Below are 20,315 nucleotides of genomic sequence, written 5' to 3'. Positions count from 1 at the left end.
TCAGTCCCTCTCTCTCAGGGAGATATCTGTACACTGACTGGTGTCTCTCAGTCCCCTCTCTCTCAGGGAGATATCTGTACACTGACTGGTGTCTCTCAGTCCCTCTCTCTCAGGGTGATATCTGTACACTGACTGGTGTCTCTCAGTCCCTCTCTCTCAGGGAGATATCTGTACACTGACTGGTGTCTCTTAGTCCCTCTCTCTCAGAGAGATATCTGTACACTGACCGGGGCCTCTCAGTCCCCTCTCTCTCAGGGAGATATCTGTACACTGACTGGTGTCTCTCAGTCCCCTCTCTCTCAGGGAGATATCTGTACACTGACTGGTGTCTCTCAGTCCTCTCTCTCAGGGAGATATCTGTACACTGACTGGTGTCTCTCAGTCCCTCTCTCTCAGGGAGATATCTGTACACTGACTGGTGTCCCTCAGTCCCTCTCTCTCAGGGTGATATCTGTACAGTGACTGGTGTCTCTCAGTCCCTCTCTCTCAGGGAGATATCTGTACACTGACTGGTGTCTCTCAGTCCCCTCTCTCTCAGGGAGATATCTGTACACTGACTGGTGTCTCTCAGTCCCTCTCTCTCAGGGTGATATCTGTACACTGACTGGTGTCTCTCAGTCCCTCTCTCTCAGGGAGATATCTGTACACTGACTGGTGTCTCTCAGTCCCCTCTCTCTCAGGGAGATATCTGTACACTGACTGGTGTCTCTCAGTCCCCTCTCTCTCAGGGAGATATCTGTACACTGACTGGTGTCTCTCAGTCCCCTCTCTCTCAGGGAGATATCTGTACACTGACTGGTGTCTCTCAGTCCCTCTCTCTCAGGGAGATATCTGTACACTGACTGGTGTCTCTCAGTCCCCTCTCTCTCAGGGAGATATCTGTACACTGACTGGTGTCTCTCAGTCCCTCTCTCTCAGGGTGATATCTGTACACTGACTGGTGTCTCTCAGTCCCTCTCTCTCAGGGAGATATCTGTACACTGACTGGTGTCTCTTAGTCCCTCTCTCTCAGAGAGATATCTGTACACTGACCGGGGCCTCTCAGTCCCCTCTCTCTCAGGGAGATATCTGTACACTGACTGGTGTCTCTCAGTCCCCTCTCTCTCAGGGAGATATCTGTACACTGACTGGTGTCTCTCAGTCCTCTCTCTCAGGGAGATATCTGTACACTGACTGGTGTCTCTCAGTCCCTCTCTCTCAGGGAGATATCTGTACACTGACTGGTGTCCCTCAGTCCCTCTCTCTCAGGGTGATATCTGTACAGTGACTGGTGTCTCTCAGTCCCTCTCTCTCAGGGAGATATCTGTACACTGACTGGTGTCTCTCAGTCCCCTCTCTCTCAGGGAGATATCTGTACACTGACCGGTGTCTCTCAGTCCCCTCTCTCTCAGGGAGATATCTGTACACTGACTGGTGTCTCTCAGTCCCCTCTCTCTGAGGGTGATATCTGTACACTGACTGGTGTCTCTCAGTCCCCTCTCTCTCAGGGAGATATCTGTACACTGACTGGTGTCTCTCAGTCCCCTCTCTCTCAGGGAGATATCTGTACACTGACTAGTGTCTCTCAGTCCCCTCTCTCAGGGAGATATCTGTACACTGACTGGTGTCTCTCAGTCCCTCTCTCTCAGGGAGATATCTGTACACTGACTGGTGTCCCTCAGTCCCTCTCTCTCAGGGTGATATCTGTACAGTGACTGGTGTCTCTCAGTCCCTCTCTCTCAGGGAGATATCTGTACACTGACTGGTGTCTCTCAGTCCCCTCTCTCTCAGGGAGATATCTGTACACTGACTGGTGTCTCTCAGTCCCCTCTCTCTCAGGGAGATATCTGTACACTGACCGGTGTCTCTCAGTCCCCTCTCTCTCAGGGAGATATCTGTACACTGACTGGTGTCTCTCAGTCCCCTCTCTCTGAGGGTGATATCTGTACACTGACTGGTGTCTCTCAGTCCCCTCTCTCTCAGGGAGATATCTGTACACTGACTGGTGTCTCTCAGTCCCCTCTCTCTCAGGGAGATATCTGTACACTGACTGGTGTCTCTCAGTCCCCTCTCTCTCAGGGAGATATCTGTACACTGACTGGTGTCTCTCAGTCCCCTCTCTCTCAGGGAGATATCTGTACACTGACTGGTGTCTCTCAGTCCCTCTCTCTCAGGGAGATATCTGTACACTGACTGGTGTCTCTCAGTCCCCTCTCTCTCAGGGAGATATCTGTACACTGACTGGTGTCTCTCAGTCCCCTCTCTCTGAGGGTGATATCTGTACACTGACTGGTGTCTCTCAGTCCCCTCTCTCTCAGGGAGATATCTGTACACTGACTGGTGTCTCTCAGTCCCCTCTCTCTCAGGGAGATATCTGTACACTGACTGGTGTCTCTCAGTCCCCTCTCTCTCAGGGAGATATCTGTACACTGCACTGACCGGTGTCTCTCAGTCCCTCTCTCTCTCAGGGAGATATCTGTGCACTGACCGGGGCCTCTCAGTCCCCTCTCTCTCAGGGAGATATCTGTACACTGACTGGTGTCTCTCAGTCCCCTCTCTCTCAGGGAGATATCTGTACACTGACTGGTGTCTCTCAGTCCCCTCTCTCTCAGGGAGATATCTGTACACTGACTAGTGTCTCTCAGTCCCCTCTCTCTCAGGGAGATATCTGTACACTGACTGGTGTCCCTCAGTCCCTCTCTCTCAGGGTGATATCTGTACAGTGACTGGTGTCTCTCAGTCCCTCTCTCTCAGGGAGATATCTGTACACTGACTGGTGTCTCTCAGTCCCCTCTCTCTCAGGGAGATATCTGTACACTGACTGGTGTCTCTCAGTCCCCTCTCTCTCAGGGAGATATCTGTACACTGACCGGTGTCTCTCAGTCCCCTCTCTCTCAGGGAGATATCTGTACACTGACTGGTGTCTCTCAGTCCCCTCTCTCTGAGGGTGATATCTGTACACTGACTGGTGTCTCTCAGTCCCCTCTCTCTCAGGGAGATATCTGTACACTGACTGGTGTCTCTCAGTCCCCTCTCTCTCAGGGAGATATCTGTACACTGACTGGTGTCTCTCAGTCCCCTCTCTCTCAGGGAGATATCTGTACACTGACTGGTGTCTCTCAGTCCCCTCTCTCTCAGGGAGATATCTGTACACTGACTGGTGTCTCTCAGTCCCTCTCTCTCAGGGAGATATCTGTACACTGACTGGTGTCTCTCAGTCCCCTCTCTCTCAGGGAGATATCTGTACACTGACTGGTGTCTCTCAGTCCCCTCTCTCTGAGGGTGATATCTGTACACTGACTGGTGTCTCTCAGTCCCCTCTCTCTCAGGGAGATATCTGTACACTGACTGGTGTCTCTCAGTCCCCTCTCTCTCAGGGAGATATCTGTACACTGACTGGTGTCTCTCAGTCCCCTCTCTCTCAGGGAGATATCTGTACACTGCACTGACCGGTGTCTCTCAGTCCCTCTCTCTCTCAGGGAGATATCTGTGCACTGACCGGGGCCTCTCAGTCCCCTCTCTCTCAGGGAGATATCTGTACACTGACTGGTGTCTCTCAGTCCCCTCTCTCTCAGGGAGATATCTGTACACTGACTGGTGTCTCTCAGTCCCCTCTCTCTCAGGGAGATATCTGTACACTGACTAGTGTCTCTCAGTCCCCTCTCTCTCAGGGAGATATCTGTACACTGACTGGTGTCTCTCAGTCCCCTCTCTCTCAGGGAGATATCTGTACACTGACTGGTGTCTCTCAGTCCCCTCTCTCTCAGGGAGATATCTGTACACTGACTGGTGTCTCTCAGTCCCCTCTCTCTCAGGGAGATATCTGTACACTGACTGGTGTCTCTCAGTCCCCTCTCTCTCAGGGAGATATCTGTACACTGACTGGTGTCTCTCAGTCCCTCTCTCTCAGGTAGATATCTGTACACTGACTGGTGTCTCTCAGTCCCTCTCTCTCAGGGAGATATCTGTACACTGACTGGTGTCTCTCAGTCCCCTCTCTCTCAGGGAGATATCTGTACACTGACCGGTGTCTCTCAGTCCCCTCTCTCTCAGGGAGATATCTGTACACTGACTGGTGTCTCTCAGTCCCCTCTCTCTGAGGGTGATATCTGTACACTGACTGGTGTCTCTCAGTCCCCTCTCTCTCAGGGAGATATCTGTACACTGACTGGTGTCTCTCAGTCCCCTCTCTCTCAGGGAGATATCTGTACACTGACTAGTGTCTCTCAGTCCCCTCTCTCTCAGGGAGATATCTGTACACTGACTGGTGTCTCTCAGTCCTCTCTCTCAGGGAGATATCTGTACACTGACTGGTGTCTCTCAGTCCCTCTCTCTCAGGGAGATATCTGTACACTGACTGGTGTCCCTCAGTCCCTCTCTCTCAGGGTGATATCTGTACAGTGACTGGTGTCTCTCAGTCCCTCTCTCTCAGGGAGATATCTGTACACTGACTGGTGTCTCTCAGTCCCCTCTCTCTCAGGGAGATATCTGTACACTGACTGGTGTCTCTCAGTCCCCTCTCTCTCAGGGAGATATCTGTACACTGACCGGTGTCTCTCAGTCCCCTCTCTCTCAGGGAGATATCTGTACACTGACTGGTGTCTCTCAGTCCCCTCTCTCTGAGGGTGATATCTGTACACTGACTGGTGTCTCTCAGTCCCCTCTCTCTCAGGGAGATATCTGTACACTGACTGGTGTCTCTCAGTCCCCTCTCTCTCAGGGAGATATCTGTACACTGACTGGTGTCTCTCAGTCCCCTCTCTCTCAGGGAGATATCTGTACACTGACTGGTGTCTCTCAGTCCCCTCTCTCTCAGGGAGATATCTGTACACTGACTGGTGTCTCTCAGTCCCTCTCTCTCAGGGAGATATCTGTACACTGACTGGTGTCTCTCAGTCCCCTCTCTCTCAGGGAGATATCTGTACACTGACTGGTGTCTCTCAGTCCCCTCTCTCTCAGGGAGATATCTGTACACTGACTGGTGTCTCTCAGTCCCCTCTCTCTCTCAGGGAGATATCTGTACACTGACTGGTGTCTCTCAGTCCCCTCTCTCTCAGGGAGATATCTGTACACTGACTGGTGTCTCTCAGTCCCCTCTCTCTGAGGGTGATATCTGTACACTGACTGGTGTCTCTCAGTCCCCTCTCTCTCAGGGAGATATCTGTACACTGACTGGTGTCTCTCAGTCCCCTCTCTCTCAGGGAGATATCTGTACACTGACTGGTGTCTCTCAGTCCCCTCTCTCTCAGGGAGATATCTGTACACTGCACTGACCGGTGTCTCTCAGTCCCTCTCTCTCTCAGGGAGATATCTGTGCACTGACCGGGGCCTCTCAGTCCCCTCTCTCTCAGGGAGATATCTGTACACTGACTGGTGTCTCTCAGTCCCCTCTCTCTCAGGGAGATATCTGTACACTGACTGGTGTCTCTCAGTCCCCTCTCTCTCAGGGAGATATCTGTACACTGACTAGTGTCTCTCAGTCCCCTCTCTCTCAGGGAGATATCTGTACACTGACTGGTGTCTCTCAGTCCCCTCTCTCTCAGGGAGATATCTGTACACTGACTGGTGTCTCTCAGTCCCCTCTCTCTCAGGGAGATATCTGTACACTGACTGGTGTCTCTCAGTCCCCTCTCTCTCAGGGAGATATCTGTACACTGACTGGTGTCTCTCAGTCCCCTCTCTCTCAGGGAGATATCTGTACACTGACTGGTGTCTCTCAGTCCCCTCTCTCTCAGGGAGATATCTGTACACTGACTGGTGTCTCTCAGTCCCCTCTCTCTCAGGGAGATATCTGTACACTGACTGGTGTCTCTCAGTCCCCTCTCTCTCAGGGAGATATCTGTACACTGACTGGTGTCTCTCAGTCCCCTCTCTCTCAGGGAGATATCTGTACACTGACTGGTGTCTCTCAGTCCCTCTCTCTCAGGTAGATATCTGTACAATGACTGGTGTCTCTCAGTCCCCTCTCTCTCAGGGAGATATCTGTACACTGACTGGTGTCTCTCAGTCCCCTCTCTCTCAGGGAGATATCTGTACACTGACTGGTGTCTCTCAGTCCCCTCTCTCTCAGGGAGATATCTGTACACTGACTGGTGTCTCTCAGTCCCTCTCTCTCAGGTAGATATCTGTACACTGACTGGTGTCTCTTAGTCCCTCTCTCTCAGGGAGATATCTGTACACTGACTGGTGTCTCTCAGTCCCCTCTCTCAGGGAGATATCTGTACACTGACTGGTGTCTCTCAGTCCCCTCTCTCTCAGGGAGATATCTGTTCACTGACTGGTGTCTCTCAGTCCTCTCTCTCAGGGAGATATCTGTACACTGACTGGTGTCTCTCAGTCCCTCTCTCTCAGGGAGATGTCTGTACACTGACTGGTGTCTCTCAGTCCCCTCTCTCTCAGGGAGATATCTGTACACTGACTGGTGTCTCTCAGTCCCCTCTCTCTCTCAGGGAGATATCTGTACACTGACTGGTGTCTCTCAGTCCCTCTCTCTCAGGGAGATATCTGTACACTGACTGGTGTCTCTCAGTCCCTCTCTCTCAGGGAGATATCTGTACACTGACTGGTGTCTCTCAGTCCCCTCTCTCTGAGGGTGATATCTGTACACTGACTGGTGTCTCTCAGTCCCCTCTCTCTCAGGGAGATATCTGTACACTGACTGGTGTCTCTCAGTCCCCTCTCTCTCAGGGAGATATCTGTACACTGACTGGTGTCTCTCAGTCCCCTCTCTCTCAGGGAGATATCTGTACACTGCACTGACCGGTGTCTCTCAGTCCCTCTCTCTCTCAGGGAGATATCTGTGCACTGACCGGGGCCTCTCAGTCCCCTCTCTCTCAGGGAGATATCTGTACACTGACTGGTGTCTCTCAGTCTCCTCTCTCTCAGGGAGATATCTGTACACTGACTGGTGTCTCTCAGTCCCCTCTCTCTCAGGGAGATATCTGTACACTGACTAGTGTCTCTCAGTCCCCTCTCTCTCAGGGAGATATCTGTACACTGACTGGTGTCTCTCAGTCCCCTCTCTCTCAGGGAGATATCTGTACACTGACTGGTGTCTCTCAGTCCCCTCTCTCTCAGGGAGATATCTGTACACTGACTGGTGTCTCTCAGTCCCCTCTCTCTCAGGGAGATATCTGTACACTGACTGGTGTCTCTCAGTCCCCTCTCTCTCAGGGAGATATCTGTACACTGACTGGTGTCTCTCAGTCCCTCTCTCTCAGGTAGATATCTGTACACTGACTGGTGTCTCTCAGTCCCTCTCTCTCAGGGAGATATCTGTACACTGACTGGTGTCTCTCAGTCCCCTCTCTCTCAGGGAGATATCTGTACACTGACCGGTGTCTCTCAGTCCCCTCTCTCTCAGGGAGATATCTGTACACTGACTGGTGTCTCTCAGTCCCCTCTCTCTGAGGGTGATATCTGTACACTGACTGGTGTCTCTCAGTCCCCTCTCTCTCAGGGAGATATCTGTACACTGACTGGTGTCTCTCAGTCCCCTCTCTCTCAGGGAGATATCTGTACACTGACTAGTGTCTCTCAGTCCCCTCTCTCTCAGGGAGATATCTGTACACTGACTGGTGTCTCTCAGTCCTCTCTCTCAGGGAGATATCTGTACACTGACTGGTGTCTCTCAGTCCCTCTCTCTCAGGGAGATATCTGTACACTGACTGGTGTCCCTCAGTCCCTCTCTCTCAGGGTGATATCTGTACAGTGACTGGTGTCTCTCAGTCCCTCTCTCTCAGGGAGATATCTGTACACTGACTGGTGTCTCTCAGTCCCCTCTCTCTCAGGGAGATATCTGTACACTGACTGGTGTCTCTCAGTCCCCTCTCTCTCAGGGAGATATCTGTACACTGACCGGTGTCTCTCAGTCCCCTCTCTCTCAGGGAGATATCTGTACACTGACTGGTGTCTCTCAGTCCCCTCTCTCTGAGGGTGATATCTGTACACTGACTGGTGTCTCTCAGTCCCCTCTCTCTCAGGGAGATATCTGTACACTGACTGGTGTCTCTCAGTCCCCTCTCTCTCAGGGAGATATCTGTACACTGACTGGTGTCTCTCAGTCCCCTCTCTCTCAGGGAGATATCTGTACACTGACTGGTGTCTCTCAGTCCCCTCTCTCTCAGGGAGATATCTGTACACTGACTGGTGTCTCTCAGTCCCTCTCTCTCAGGGAGATATCTGTACACTGACTGGTGTCTCTCAGTCCCCTCTCTCTCAGGGAGATATCTGTACACTGACTGGTGTCTCTCAGTCCCCTCTCTCTGAGGGTGATATCTGTACACTGACTGGTGTCTCTCAGTCCCCTCTCTCTCAGGGAGATATCTGTACACTGACTGGTGTCTCTCAGTCCCCTCTCTCTCAGGGAGATATCTGTACACTGACTGGTGTCTCTCAGTCCCCTCTCTCTCAGGGAGATATCTGTACACTGCACTGACCGGTGTCTCTCAGTCCCTCTCTCTCTCAGGGAGATATCTGTGCACTGACCGGGGCCTCTCAGTCCCCTCTCTCTCAGGGAGATATCTGTACACTGACTGGTGTCTCTCAGTCCCCTCTCTCTCAGGGAGATATCTGTACACTGACTGGTGTCTCTCAGTCCCCTCTCTCTCAGGGAGATATCTGTACACTGACTAGTGTCTCTCAGTCCCCTCTCTCTCAGGGAGATATCTGTACACTGACTGGTGTCTCTCAGTCCCCTCTCTCTCAGGGAGATATCTGTACACTGACTGGTGTCTCTCAGTCCCCTCTCTCTCAGGGAGATATCTGTACACTGACTGGTGTCTCTCAGTCCCCTCTCTCTCAGGGAGATATCTGTACACTGACTGGTGTCTCTCAGTCCCCTCTCTCTCAGGGAGATATCTGTACACTGACTGGTGTCTCTCAGTCCCCTCTCTCTCAGGGAGATATCTGTACACTGACTGGTGTCTCTCAGTCCCCTCTCTCTCAGGGAGATATCTGTACACTGACTGGTGTCTCTCAGTCCCCTCTCTCTCAGGGAGATATCTGTACACTGACTGGTGTCTCTCAGTCCCCTCTCTCTCAGGGAGATATCTGTACACTGACTGGTGTCTCTCAGTCCCTCTCTCTCAGGTAGATATCTGTACAATGACTGGTGTCTCTCAGTCCCCTCTCTCTCAGGGAGATATCTGTACACTGACTGGTGTCCCTCAGTCCCTCTCTCTCAGGGTGATATCTGTACACTGACTGGTGTCTCTCAGTCCCCTCTCTCTCTCAGGGAGATATCTGTACACTGACTGGTGTCTCTTAGTCCCTCTCTCTCAGGGAGATATCTGTACACTGACTGGTGTCTCTCAGTCCCCTCTCTCAGGGAGATATCTGTACACTGACTGGTGTCTCTCAGTCCCCTCTCTCTCAGGGAGATATCTGTTCACTGACTGGTGTCTCTCAGTCCTCTCTCTCAGGGAGATATCTGTACACTGACTGGTGTCTCTCAGTCCCTCTCTCTCAGGGAGATGTCTGTACACTGACTGGTGTCCCTCAGTCCCTCTCTCTCAGGGTGATATCTGTACAGTGACTGGTGTCTCTCAGTCCCTCTCTCTCAGGGAGATATCTGTACACTGACCGGGGCCTCTCAGTCCCCTCTCTCTCAGGGAGATATCTGTACACTGACTGGTGTCTCTCAGTCCCCTCTCTCTCAGGGAGATATCTGGACACTGACTGGTGTCTCTCAGTCCCCTCTCTCTCAGGGAGATATCTGTACACTGACTGGTGTCTCTCAGTCCCCTCTCTCTCAGGGAGATATCTGTACACTGACTGGTGTCTCTCAGTCCCCTCTCTCTCTCAGGGAGATATCTGTACACTGACTGGTGTCTCTCAGTCCCCTCTCTCTCAGGGAGATATCTGTACACTGACCGGGGCCTCTCAGTCCCCTCTCTCTCAGGGAGATATCTGTACACTGACTGGTGTCTCTCAGTCCCCTCTCTCTCAGGGAGATATCTGTACACTGACTGGTGTCTCTCAGTCCCCTCTCTCTCAGGGAGATATCTGTACACTGACTGGTGTCTCTCAGTCCCCTCTCTCTCAGGGAGATATCTGTACACTGACTGGTGTCTCTCAGTCCCCTCTCTCTCAGGGAGATATCTGTACACTGACTGGTGTCTCTCAGTCCCCTCTCTCTCTCAGGGAGATATCTGTACACTGACTGGTGTCTCTCAGTCCCCTCTCTCTCAGGGAGATATCTGTACACTGACTGGTGTCTCTCAGTCCCCTCTCTCTCAGGGAGATATCTGTACACTGACTGGTGTCTCTCAGTCCCCTCTCTCTCAGGGTGATATCTGTACAGTGACTGGTGTCTCTCAGTCCCCTCTCTCTCAGGGTGATATCTGTACAGTGACCGGTGTCTCTCAGTCCCCCCGGAGACCAGTACTCACCCCCGTGAGCAGCCCAGCCTTCGCCTTACGTCACGGTCCAGCAGCCCCTTCAACAGTGATGTCAGGTCAGGGGAGAAAGATTCCGGGAGTTCGAGAGTCTGTGAGAGAGAGAGAGAGAGAGAGGGAGAGGGGGGAGAAAGAGAGAGGGGGGAGAGGGAGAGACAGAGGGAGAGAGGGAGAGTGGCAAATTGTAAGATGGAGAAAATGAGAAAGAATGAGATCAATTTGAATTTCTCGCCCTAGGTTTACAGTGGGAGTGAATGGGAAGGGGTTTGGTCCATTGGGATTGTGTGCAGTGGGAGTGAATGGGAAGGGGTTTGATCCATTGGGATTGTGTACAGTGGGAGTGAATGGGAAGGGGTTTGATCCATTGGGATTTTGTATAGTGGGAGTGAATGGGAAGGGGTTTGATCCATTGGGATTTTGTATAGTGGGAGTGAATGGGAAGGGGTTTGATCCATTGGGATTGTGTACAGTGGGAGTGAATGGGAAGGGGTTTGGTCCATTGGGATTGTGTACAGTGGGAGTGAATGGGAAGGGGTTTGGTCCATTGGGATTGTGCACAGTGGGAGTGAATGGGAAGGGGTTTGGTCCATTGGGATTGTGTATAGTGGGAGTGAATGGGAAGGGGTTTGGTCCATTGGGATTGTGTACAGTGGGAGTGAATGGGAAGGGGTTTGGTCCATTGGGATTGTGTACAGTGGGAGTGAATGGGAAGGGGTTTGGTCCATTGGGATTGTGTATAGTGGGAGTGAATGGGAAGGGGTTTGGTCCATTGGGATTGTGTACAGTGGGAGTGAATGGGAAGGGGTTTGGTCCATTGGGATTGTGCACAGTGGGAGTGAATGGGAAGGGGTTTGGTCCATTGGGATTGTGTACAGTGGGAGTGAATGGGAAGGGGTTTGGTCCATTGGGATTGTGTATAGTGGGAGTGAATGGGAAGGGGTTTGGTCCATTGGGATTTTGTATAGTGGGAGTGAATGGGAAGGGGTTTGGTCCATTGGGATTGTGTACAGTGGGAGTGAATGGGAAGGGGTTTGATCCATTGGGATTGTGTACAGTGGGAGTGAATGGGAAGGGGTTTGATCCATTGGGATTTTGTATAGTGGGAGTGAATGGGAAGGGGTTTGATCCATTGGGATTTTGTATAGTGGGAGTGAATGGGAAGGGGTTTGATCCATTGGGATTGTGTCCAGTGGGAGTGAATGGGAAGGGGTTTGGTCCATTGGGATTGTGTACAGTGGGAGTGAATGGGAAGGGGTTTGGTCCATTGGGATTGTGTACAGTGGGAGTGAATGGGAAGGGGTTTGATCCATTGGGATTGTGTGCAGTCGGAGTGAATGGGAAGGGGTTTGATCCATTGGGATTGTGTACAGTGGGAGTGAATGGGAAGGGGTTTGGTCCCTTGGGATTGTGTACAGTGGGAGTGAATGGGAAGGGGTTTGGTCCATTGGGATTGTGTACAGTGGGAGTGAATGGAAAGGGGTTTGATCCATTGGGATTGTGTACAGTGGGAGTGAATGGGAAGGGGTTTGATCCATTGGGATTGTGTACAGTGGGAGTGAATGGGAAGGGGTTTTATCCATTGGGATTGTGTACAGTGGGAGTGAATGGGAAGGGGTTTGGTCCATTGGGATTGTGTACAGTGGGAGTGAATGGGAAGGGTTTGGTCCATTGGGATTGTGTGCAGTGGGAGTGAATGGGAAGGGGTTTGGTCCATTGGGATTGTGTACAGTGGGAGTGAATGGGAAGGGGTTTGGTCCGTTGGGATTGTGTACAGTGGGAGTGAATGGGAAGGGGTTTGGGTCCATTGGGATTGTGTACAGTGGGAGTGAATGGGAAGGGGTTTGGGTCCATTGGGATTGTGTACAGTGGGAGTGAATGGGAAGGGGTTTGGTCCATTGGGATTGTGTCCAGTGGGAGTGAATGGGAAGGGGTTTGGTCCATTGGGATTGTGTACAGTGGGAGTGAATGGGAAGTGGTTTGGTCCATTGGGATTGTGTCCAGTGGGAGTGAATGGGAAGGGGTTTGGTCCATTGGGATTGTGTCCAGAGGGAGTGAATGGGAAGGGACAGATCTTGACATCAGACCTCGCTGCACAGAGACACCCACTCAGTACACTCTCTGTACACACTCACTCACACACACACACACTCAAACACTCACACACTCACGCGTGTGTACAGATGCAGTTTGATGGCTTGTCACAACCCTGGGCCGGGTCCTCTCCTTGACTCAATCTCTGCTCCGGTCCTTACCATGGTCAGGGTTCGATGATCGATTTCTGCCTTGTCGTCCGTCTTGTTGGGGTGGAAAGGAGTGTGCCTGTGAATATCGGGGGTGGGGGTAAGAGGGAGAGAGGTGTTTCAGAGCCAAGACCATCTCTGTCAACGGGAATTACATCGGAGCAACATTCCAGGGGACGGGGAGTGAGGGGGAGAGTGGGATTAGACTGGGTGGGATATTAAAGGGGACGGGGAGTGAGGGGGAGAGTGGGATTAGACTGGGGGGGATATTAAAGGGGTACAGGGGGGAACGAGGGGGATCAGACTGGGGGGATATTAAAGGGGTACAGGGGGGAACGAGGGGGATCAGACTGGGGGGATATTAAAGGGGTACAGGGGGGAACGAGGGGGATCAGACTGGGGGGATATTAAAGGGGTACAGGGGGGAACGAGGGGGATCAGACTGGGGGGATATTAATGGGGTACGGGGGGGGTACAGGGGGGAACGAGGGGGGAACGAGGGGGATCAGACTCACCCTGTGAGGAGCCTGTGCAGGACACACCCGAGTGAAAACCAATCTGCACTGCTGTCGTAGGCCGCCCCCTTCTCCAGGACCTCGGGGGCCATGTAACCGTGGGTCCCACTGCGGCAAAGGGCACAGGTCATCGGTCAGCACAATGTCCTGCAGCCTCTTAAAGGGACAGCCCCTTCACTTTATCTCCGCTCAGCCTCTTGAAGCAACCGTTCCTTCCCCTTCTCCCCGCTCAGCCTCTTAAAGGGACAGTCCCATCCCCTTCTCCCCACTCAGCCTTTTAAAGGGACAGTCCCATCCACTTCTCCCCGCTCAGCCTTTTAAAGGGACAGTCCCATCCACTTCTCCCCGCTCAGCCTTTTAAAGGGACAGTCCCATCCCCTTCTCCCCACTCAGCCTTTTAAAGGGACAGTCCCTTCCCCTTCATCCCCTCTCAGTCTTACAAAGGGACAGTCCCTTCCCCTTCTCCCCACTCGGCCTTTTAAAGGGACAGTCCCATCCACTTCTCCCCGCTCAGCCTTTTAAAGGGACAGTCCCATCCCCTTCTCCCCACTCAGCCTTTTAAAGGGACAGTCCCTTCCCCTTCATCCCCTCTCAGTCTGACAAAGGGACAGTCCCTTCCCCTTCTCCCCGCTCAGCCTTTTAAAGGGACAGTCCCATCCACTTCTCCCCGCTCAGCCTTTTAAAGGGACAGTCCCATCCCCTTCATCCCCTCTCAGTCTTACAAAGGGACAGTCCCTTCCCCTTCTCCCCACTCGGCCTTTTAAAGGGACAGTCCCTTCCCCTTCTCCCCACTCGGCCTTTTAAAGGGACAGTCCCTTCCCCTTCGGCCCTGCTCGGCCTCTTAAAGGGACAGTCCCTTCCCCTTTTCCCCACTCAGCCTTTTAAAGGGACAGTCCCTTTCCCTTCTCCCCACTCAGCCTTTCAGAGGGACAGTCCCTTCCCCTTCGTCCCCGCTCGGCCTTTTAAAGGGACAGTCCCTTCCCCTAATCCGCACTCGGCTTTTTAAAGGGACAGTCCCTGTTGCCCCCACAGCCTTTTAAAGGGACAGTCCCCCTCCCTTAACTCCCGACTCAGACTCTTAAAGGGACACTCCCCCTCCCCTGATCCCTGCTCATCCTTTGAAAAGGGCAGTTCCTGCCCGGTACCCCCCCTCCCCCTCACTCAGCGGGGAGCGAGGGGGAGGGCGGGAGGGGGCCCGCGGAGTTGGAGGCAGAGGGAGAGCCTTTGATACTCACATGCTGGCGGTGGGCAGAGTCATGGAGAAATCACAGGCCAGGCGCATGTCTGAGATCTTGAGGTGACCTTTCCTGCCCAGGAGGATATTCGAGGGCTGGAGAGAGGGGGGAAACGAAACAATGAGAACGGGCCGGTCAGTAAATCGGCCGGAGTCTTGATGGACCGCCAAATTCTGGCTTTATTAATAGAGGCACAGAGTACAAAAGGCGAGGGAGTGATGCTAAACCCTTTATAAAACACTGGGTTAGACCCCAGCTGGAGGATTGTGTCCCAATTCCGGGCCCCGCGCACTTCAGGAAGGACGTCCAGCGTCTCGGAGAGTGTCCGGAGGAGATTTCCCAGAATGGGACCAGGGGGTGAGGGACCTCAGTTGTGCGGAGAGACTGGAGAAACTGGGAATTGTTCTCCTCGGAGCGGAGACGGTTGAGGGGAGATTTAATCGAGGGGTTCGAAATCAGGAGGGGTTTTGATCGAGTGAATAAGGAGAGAGTGTTTCCCAGTGGGCAGGAGGGTCGGGGACCAGAGGACGCAGATTGACGATAATCGGGGAAAGAACCAGAGGGGGAGATGAGGAGAATGTTTTTTTATGCAGTGAGTTGTGATGATCTGGAATTCGCTCCCTGAAAGGGCGGTGGGAACAGATTCAAGAATAACTTTCAAAAGGGGGGGAATACTCGAAGGGGGAAAATTTACAGGGCGACGGGGGGAAAGAGCAGGGGGGGATTAATCGGAGAGCTCGTTCACAGAGCTAGCACAGGTGCGACGGGCCGAGTGGCCTCCTCCTGGAGCTGCAGCTACGACTCCAGGCACAAGTGTCTGACCGGCTGAGCTCACCCAGTCCCCCATCGGAGAGAGAGGGGTCGTTCCCCTCCTCCTGGGACCGCAGCCTGATTCCAGGTCCCCGGAGGGTGCAGCCACTGACCCTCGAGGATCCAGAGAGCGGAGGGAAAAGCAGAGGGGGGGTGCGGGGCAGGGCGACAGGGGTGGGGGGTCAGGGGAGGGAGCAACGTCCCCCCTTCGCTTACCTTCAGGTCTCTGTGAACCACCGAGAGTCGATGCATGTGCTCGAGGCCCAAGATGATCTCCGCCATGTAAAACCGAGATTCGGTCTCCAAGAGGAGAATGTGTTTTGTCAGAGTCTGCAGGTCACCCCCTGGGGAGAGAAACACACAGACTGTTCGTTTACTGAGTCCCCGCTCTCTCCGGGAGATATCTGTACACTGACTGGTGTCTCTCAGTCCCCTCTCTCTCAGGGAGATATCTGTACACTGACTGGTGTCTCTCAGTCCCCTCTCTCTCAGGGAGATATCTGTACACTGACTGGTGTCTCTCAGTCCCCTCTCTCTCAGGGAGATATCTGTACACTGACTGGTGTCTCTCAGTCCCCTCTCTCTCAGGGAGATATCTGTACACTGACTGGTGTCTCTCAGTCCCTCTCTCTCAGGGAGATATCTGTACACTGACTGGTGTCTCTCAGTCCCCTCTCTCTCAGGGAGATATCTGTACACTGACTGGTGTCTCTCAGTCCCTCTCTCTCAGGGAGATATCTGTACACTGACTGGTGTTTCTCAGTCCCCTCTCTCTCAGGGAGATATCTGTACACTGACTGGTGTCTCTCAGTCCCCTCTCTCTCAGGGAGATATCTGTACACTGACTGGTGTCTCTCAGTCCCCTCTCTCTCAGGGAGATATCTGTACACTGACTGGTGTCTCTCAGTCCCCTCTCTCTCAGGGAGATATCTGTACACTGACTGGTGTCTCTCAGTCCCCTCTCTCTCAGGGAGATATCTGTACACTGACTGGTGTACCTCAGTCCCCTCTCTCTCAGGGAGATATCTGTACACTGACTGGTGTCTCTCAGTCCTCTCTCTCAGGGAGATATCTGTACACTGACTGGTGTCTCTCAGTCCTCTCTCTCTCAGGGAGATATCTGTACACTGACTGGTGTCTCTCAGTCCCCTCTCTCTCAGGGAGATATCTGTACACTGACTGGTGTCTCAGTCCCCTCTCTCTCAGGGAGATATCTGTACACTGACTGGTGTCTCTCAGTCCCCTCTCTCTCAGGGAGATATCTGTACACTGACTGGTGTCTCTCAGTCCTCTCTCTCAGGGAGATATCTGTACACTGACTGGTGTCTCTCAGTCCCCTCTCTCTCAGGGAGATATCTGTACACTGACTGGTGTCTCTCAGTCCCCTCTCTCTCAGGGAGATAACTGTACACTGACTGGTGTCTCTCAGTCCCCTCTCTCTCAGGGAGATATCTGTACACTGACTGGTGTCTCTCAGTCCCCTCTCTCTCAGGGAGATATCTGTACACTGACTGGTGTCTCTCAGTCCCCTCTCTCTCAGGGTGATATCTGTACACTGACTGGTGTCTCTCAGTCCCCTCTCTCTCAGGGAGATATCTGTACACTGACTGGTGTCTCTCAGTCCCCTCTCTCTCAGGGAGATATCTGTACACTGACTGGTGTCTCTCAGTCCCCTCTCTCTCAGGGAGATATCTGTACACTGACTGGTGTCTCAGTCCCCTCTCTCTCAGGGAGATATCTGTACACTGACTGGTGTCTCTCAGTCCCCTCTCTCTCAGGGAGATATCTGTACACTGACTGGTGTCTCTCAGTCCCCTCTCTCTCAGGGAGATATCTGTACACTGACTGGTGTCTCTCAGTCCCCTCTCTCTCAGGGAGATATCTGTACACTGACTGGTGTCTCTCAGTCCCCTCTCTCTCAGGGAGATATCTGTACACTGACTGGTGTCTCTCAGTCCCCTCTCTCTCAGGGAGATATCTGTACACTGACTGGTGTCTCAGTCCCCTCTCTCTCAGGGAGATATCTGTACACTGACTGGTGTCTCTCAGTCCCCTCTCTCTCAGGGAGATATCTGTACACTGACTGGTGTCTCTCAGTCCCCTCTCTCTCAGGGAGATATCTGTACACTGACTGGTGTCTCTCAGTCCCCTCTCTCTCAGGGAGATATCTGTACACTGACTGGTGTCTCTCAGTCACCTCTCTCTCAGGGTGATATCTGTACACTGACTGGTGTCTCTCAGTCCCCTCTCTCTCAGGGAGATATCTGTACACTGACTGGTGTCTCTCAGTCCCTCTCTCTCAGGGAGATATCTGTACACTGACTGGTGTCTCTCAGTCCTCTCTCTCAGGGAGATATCTGTACACTGACTGGTGTCTCTCAGTCCCCCTCTCTCTCAGGGAGATATCTGTACACTGACTGGTGTCTCTCAGTCCCTCTCTCTCAGGGAGATATCTGCACACTGACTGGTGTCTCTCAGTCCCCTCTCTCTCAGGGAGATATCTGTACACTGACTGGTGTCTCTCAGTCCCCTCTCTCTCAGGGAGATATCTGTACACTGACTGGTGTCTCTCAGTCCCCTCTCTCTCAGGGAGATATCTGTACACTGACTGGTGTCTCTCAGTCCCCTCTCTCTCAGGGTGATATCTGTACACTGACTGGTGTCTCTCAGTCCCCTCTCTCTCAGGGAGATATCTGTACACTGACTGGTGTCTCTCAGTCCCCTCTCTCTCAGGGAGATATCTGTACACTGACTGGTGTCTCTCAGTCCCCTCTCTCTCAGGGAGATATCTGTACACTGACTGGTGTCTCAGTCCCCTCTCTCTCAGGGAGATATCTGTACACTGACTGGTGTCTCTCAGTCCCCTCTCTCTCAGGGAGATATCTGTACACTGACTGGTGTCTCTCAGTCCCCTCTCTCTCAGGGAGATATCTGTACACTGACTGGTGTCTCTCAGTCCCTCTCTCAGGGAGATATCTGTACACTGACTGGTGTCTCTCAGTCCCCTCTCTCTCAGGGAGATATCTGTACACTGACTGGTGTCTCTCAGGCCCCTCTCTCTCAGGGAGATATCTGTACACTGACTGGTGTCTCTCAGTCCCCTCTCTCTCAGGGAGATATCTGTACACTGACTGGTGTCTCTCAGTCCCCTCTCTCTCAGGGAGATATCTGTACACTGACCGGTGTCTCTCAGTCCCCTCTCTCTCAGGGAGATATCTGTACACTGACTGGTGTCTCTCAGTCCCCTCTCTCTCAGGGAGATATCTGTACACTGACTGGTGTCTCTCAGTCCCCTCTCTCTCAGGGAGATATCTGTACACTGACTGGTGTCTCTCAGTCCCCTCTCTCTCAGGGTGATATCTGTACACTGACTGGTGTCTCTCAGTCCCCTCTCTCTCAGGGAGATATCTGTACACTGACTGGTGTCTCCCAGTCCCCTCTCTCTCAGGGAGATATCTGTACACTGACTGGTGTCTCTCAGTCCCTCTCTCTCAGGGAGATATCTGTACACTGACTGGTGTCTCTCAGTCCCCTCTCTCTCAGGGAGATATCTGTACACTGACTGGTGTCTCCCAGTCCCCTCTCTCTCAGGGAGATATCTGTACACTGACTGGTGTCTCTCAGTCCCCTCTCTCTCAGGAAGATATCTGTACACTGACCGGTGTCTCTCAGTCCCTCTCTCAGGGAGATATCTGTACACTGACTGGTGTCTCTCAGTCCCCTCTCTCTCAGGGAGATATCTGTACACTGACTGGTGTCTCTCAGTCCCTCTCTCTCAGGGAGATATCTGTACACTGACTGGTGTCTCTCAGTCCCTCTCTCTCAGGGAGATATCTGTACACTGACTGGTGTCTCTCAGTCCCCTCTCTCTCAGGAGATATCTGTACACTGACTGGTGTCTCTCAGTCCCCTCTCTCTCAGGGAGATATCTGTACACTGACTGGTGTCTCTCAGTCCCCTCTCTCTCAGGGAGATATCTGTACACTGACTGGTGTCTCTCAGTCCCCTCTCTCTCAGGGAGATATCTGTACACTGACTGGTGTCTCTCAGTCCCTCTCTCTCAGGGAGATATCTGTACACTGACTGGTGTCTCTCAGTCCCCTCTCTCTCAGGGAGATATCTGTACACTGACTGGTGTCTCTCAGTCCCCTCTCTCTCAGGGAGATATCTGTACACTGACTGGTGTCTCTCAGTCCCTCTCTCTCAGGGAGATATCTGGACACTGACTGGTGTCTCCCAGTCCCCTCTCTCTCAGGGAGGTATCTGTACACTGACTGGTGTCTCTCAGTCCCCTCTCTCAGGGAGATATCTGGACACTGACTGGTGTCTCCCAGTCCCCTCTCTCTCAGGGAGGTATCTGTACACTGACTGGTGTCTCACAGTCCCTCTCTCTCAGGGAGATATCTGTACACTGACTGGTGTCTCTCAGTCCCCTCTCTCTCAGGGAGATATCTGTACACTGACTGGTGTCTCTCAGTCCCCTCTCTCTCAGGGAGATATCTGTACACTGACTGGTGTCTCTCAGTCCCCTCTCTCTCAGGGAGATATCTGTACACTGACTGGTGTCTCTCAGTCCCTCTCTCTCAGGGTGATATCTGTACACTGACTGGTGTCTCTCAGTCCCCTCTCTCTCAGGGTGATATCTGTACACTGACTGGTGTCTCTCAGTCCCCTCTCTCTCAGGGAGATATCTGTACACTGACTGGTGTCTCTCAGTCCCCTCTCTCAGGGAGATATCTGTACACTGACTGGTGTCTCTCAGTCCCTCTCTCTCAGGGAGATATCTGTACACTGACTGGTGTCTCTCAGTCCCCTCTCTCTCAGGGAGATATCTGTACACTGACTGGTGTCTCTCAGCCCCTCTCTCTCAGGGAGATATCTGTACACTGACTGGTGTCTCTCAGTCCCCTCTCTCTCAGGAGATATCTGTGCACTGACTGGTGTCTCTCAGTTCCTGGGCCGCAGACGGTCACTCACCGTCTGTGTAGTCCAGAACGTAGCAGAGTTTCTGGGGCGTTTGGAAGGCGTATCTGAGACGGACGATGAACGGACAGTCCTGGGGGAGGGAGGGAGGGAGAGGGGGGAACACGGAGACGGTTAGCGAGGGGAGAGGCCTGAATCTCCGAGCTGGTGGCCTGA

At 52.8% G+C, this 20,315-nt stretch overlaps 1 protein-coding gene across 1 annotated transcript in view; it reads right to left on the bottom strand.

Moving 5' to 3' along the window:
- The window catches only part of LOC137308486 (beta-adrenergic receptor kinase 1-like), a gene marked incomplete at both ends in the record, with an annotated part of 43,060 nt that extends 22,828 nt beyond the window's left edge, over window positions 1–20,232 (bottom strand). Inside the window, 6 exons of the mRNA XM_067977168.1 lie at window positions 10,371–10,468; window positions 12,629–12,695; window positions 13,132–13,239; window positions 14,367–14,461; window positions 15,393–15,520; window positions 20,154–20,232. Coding sequence (XP_067833269.1) covers window positions 10,371–10,468; window positions 12,629–12,695; window positions 13,132–13,239; window positions 14,367–14,461; window positions 15,393–15,520; window positions 20,154–20,232 — 575 coding nt within the window. The remainder of the gene's footprint in view (window positions 1–10,370; window positions 10,469–12,628; window positions 12,696–13,131; window positions 13,240–14,366; window positions 14,462–15,392; window positions 15,521–20,153) is intronic.
- Between the last annotated feature and the right edge of the window lie 83 nt (window positions 20,233–20,315).

The sequence above is a fragment of the Heptranchias perlo genome, unplaced genomic scaffold (genome assembly GCF_035084215.1).
Source record: "Heptranchias perlo isolate sHepPer1 unplaced genomic scaffold, sHepPer1.hap1 HAP1_SCAFFOLD_1315, whole genome shotgun sequence".
NCBI classification, from domain to species: Eukaryota; Metazoa; Chordata; class Chondrichthyes; order Hexanchiformes; family Hexanchidae; genus Heptranchias; species Heptranchias perlo.
Note: the sequence above shows the minus strand (reverse complement) of the source record. Positions and strands in the feature narration are given on the sequence as shown.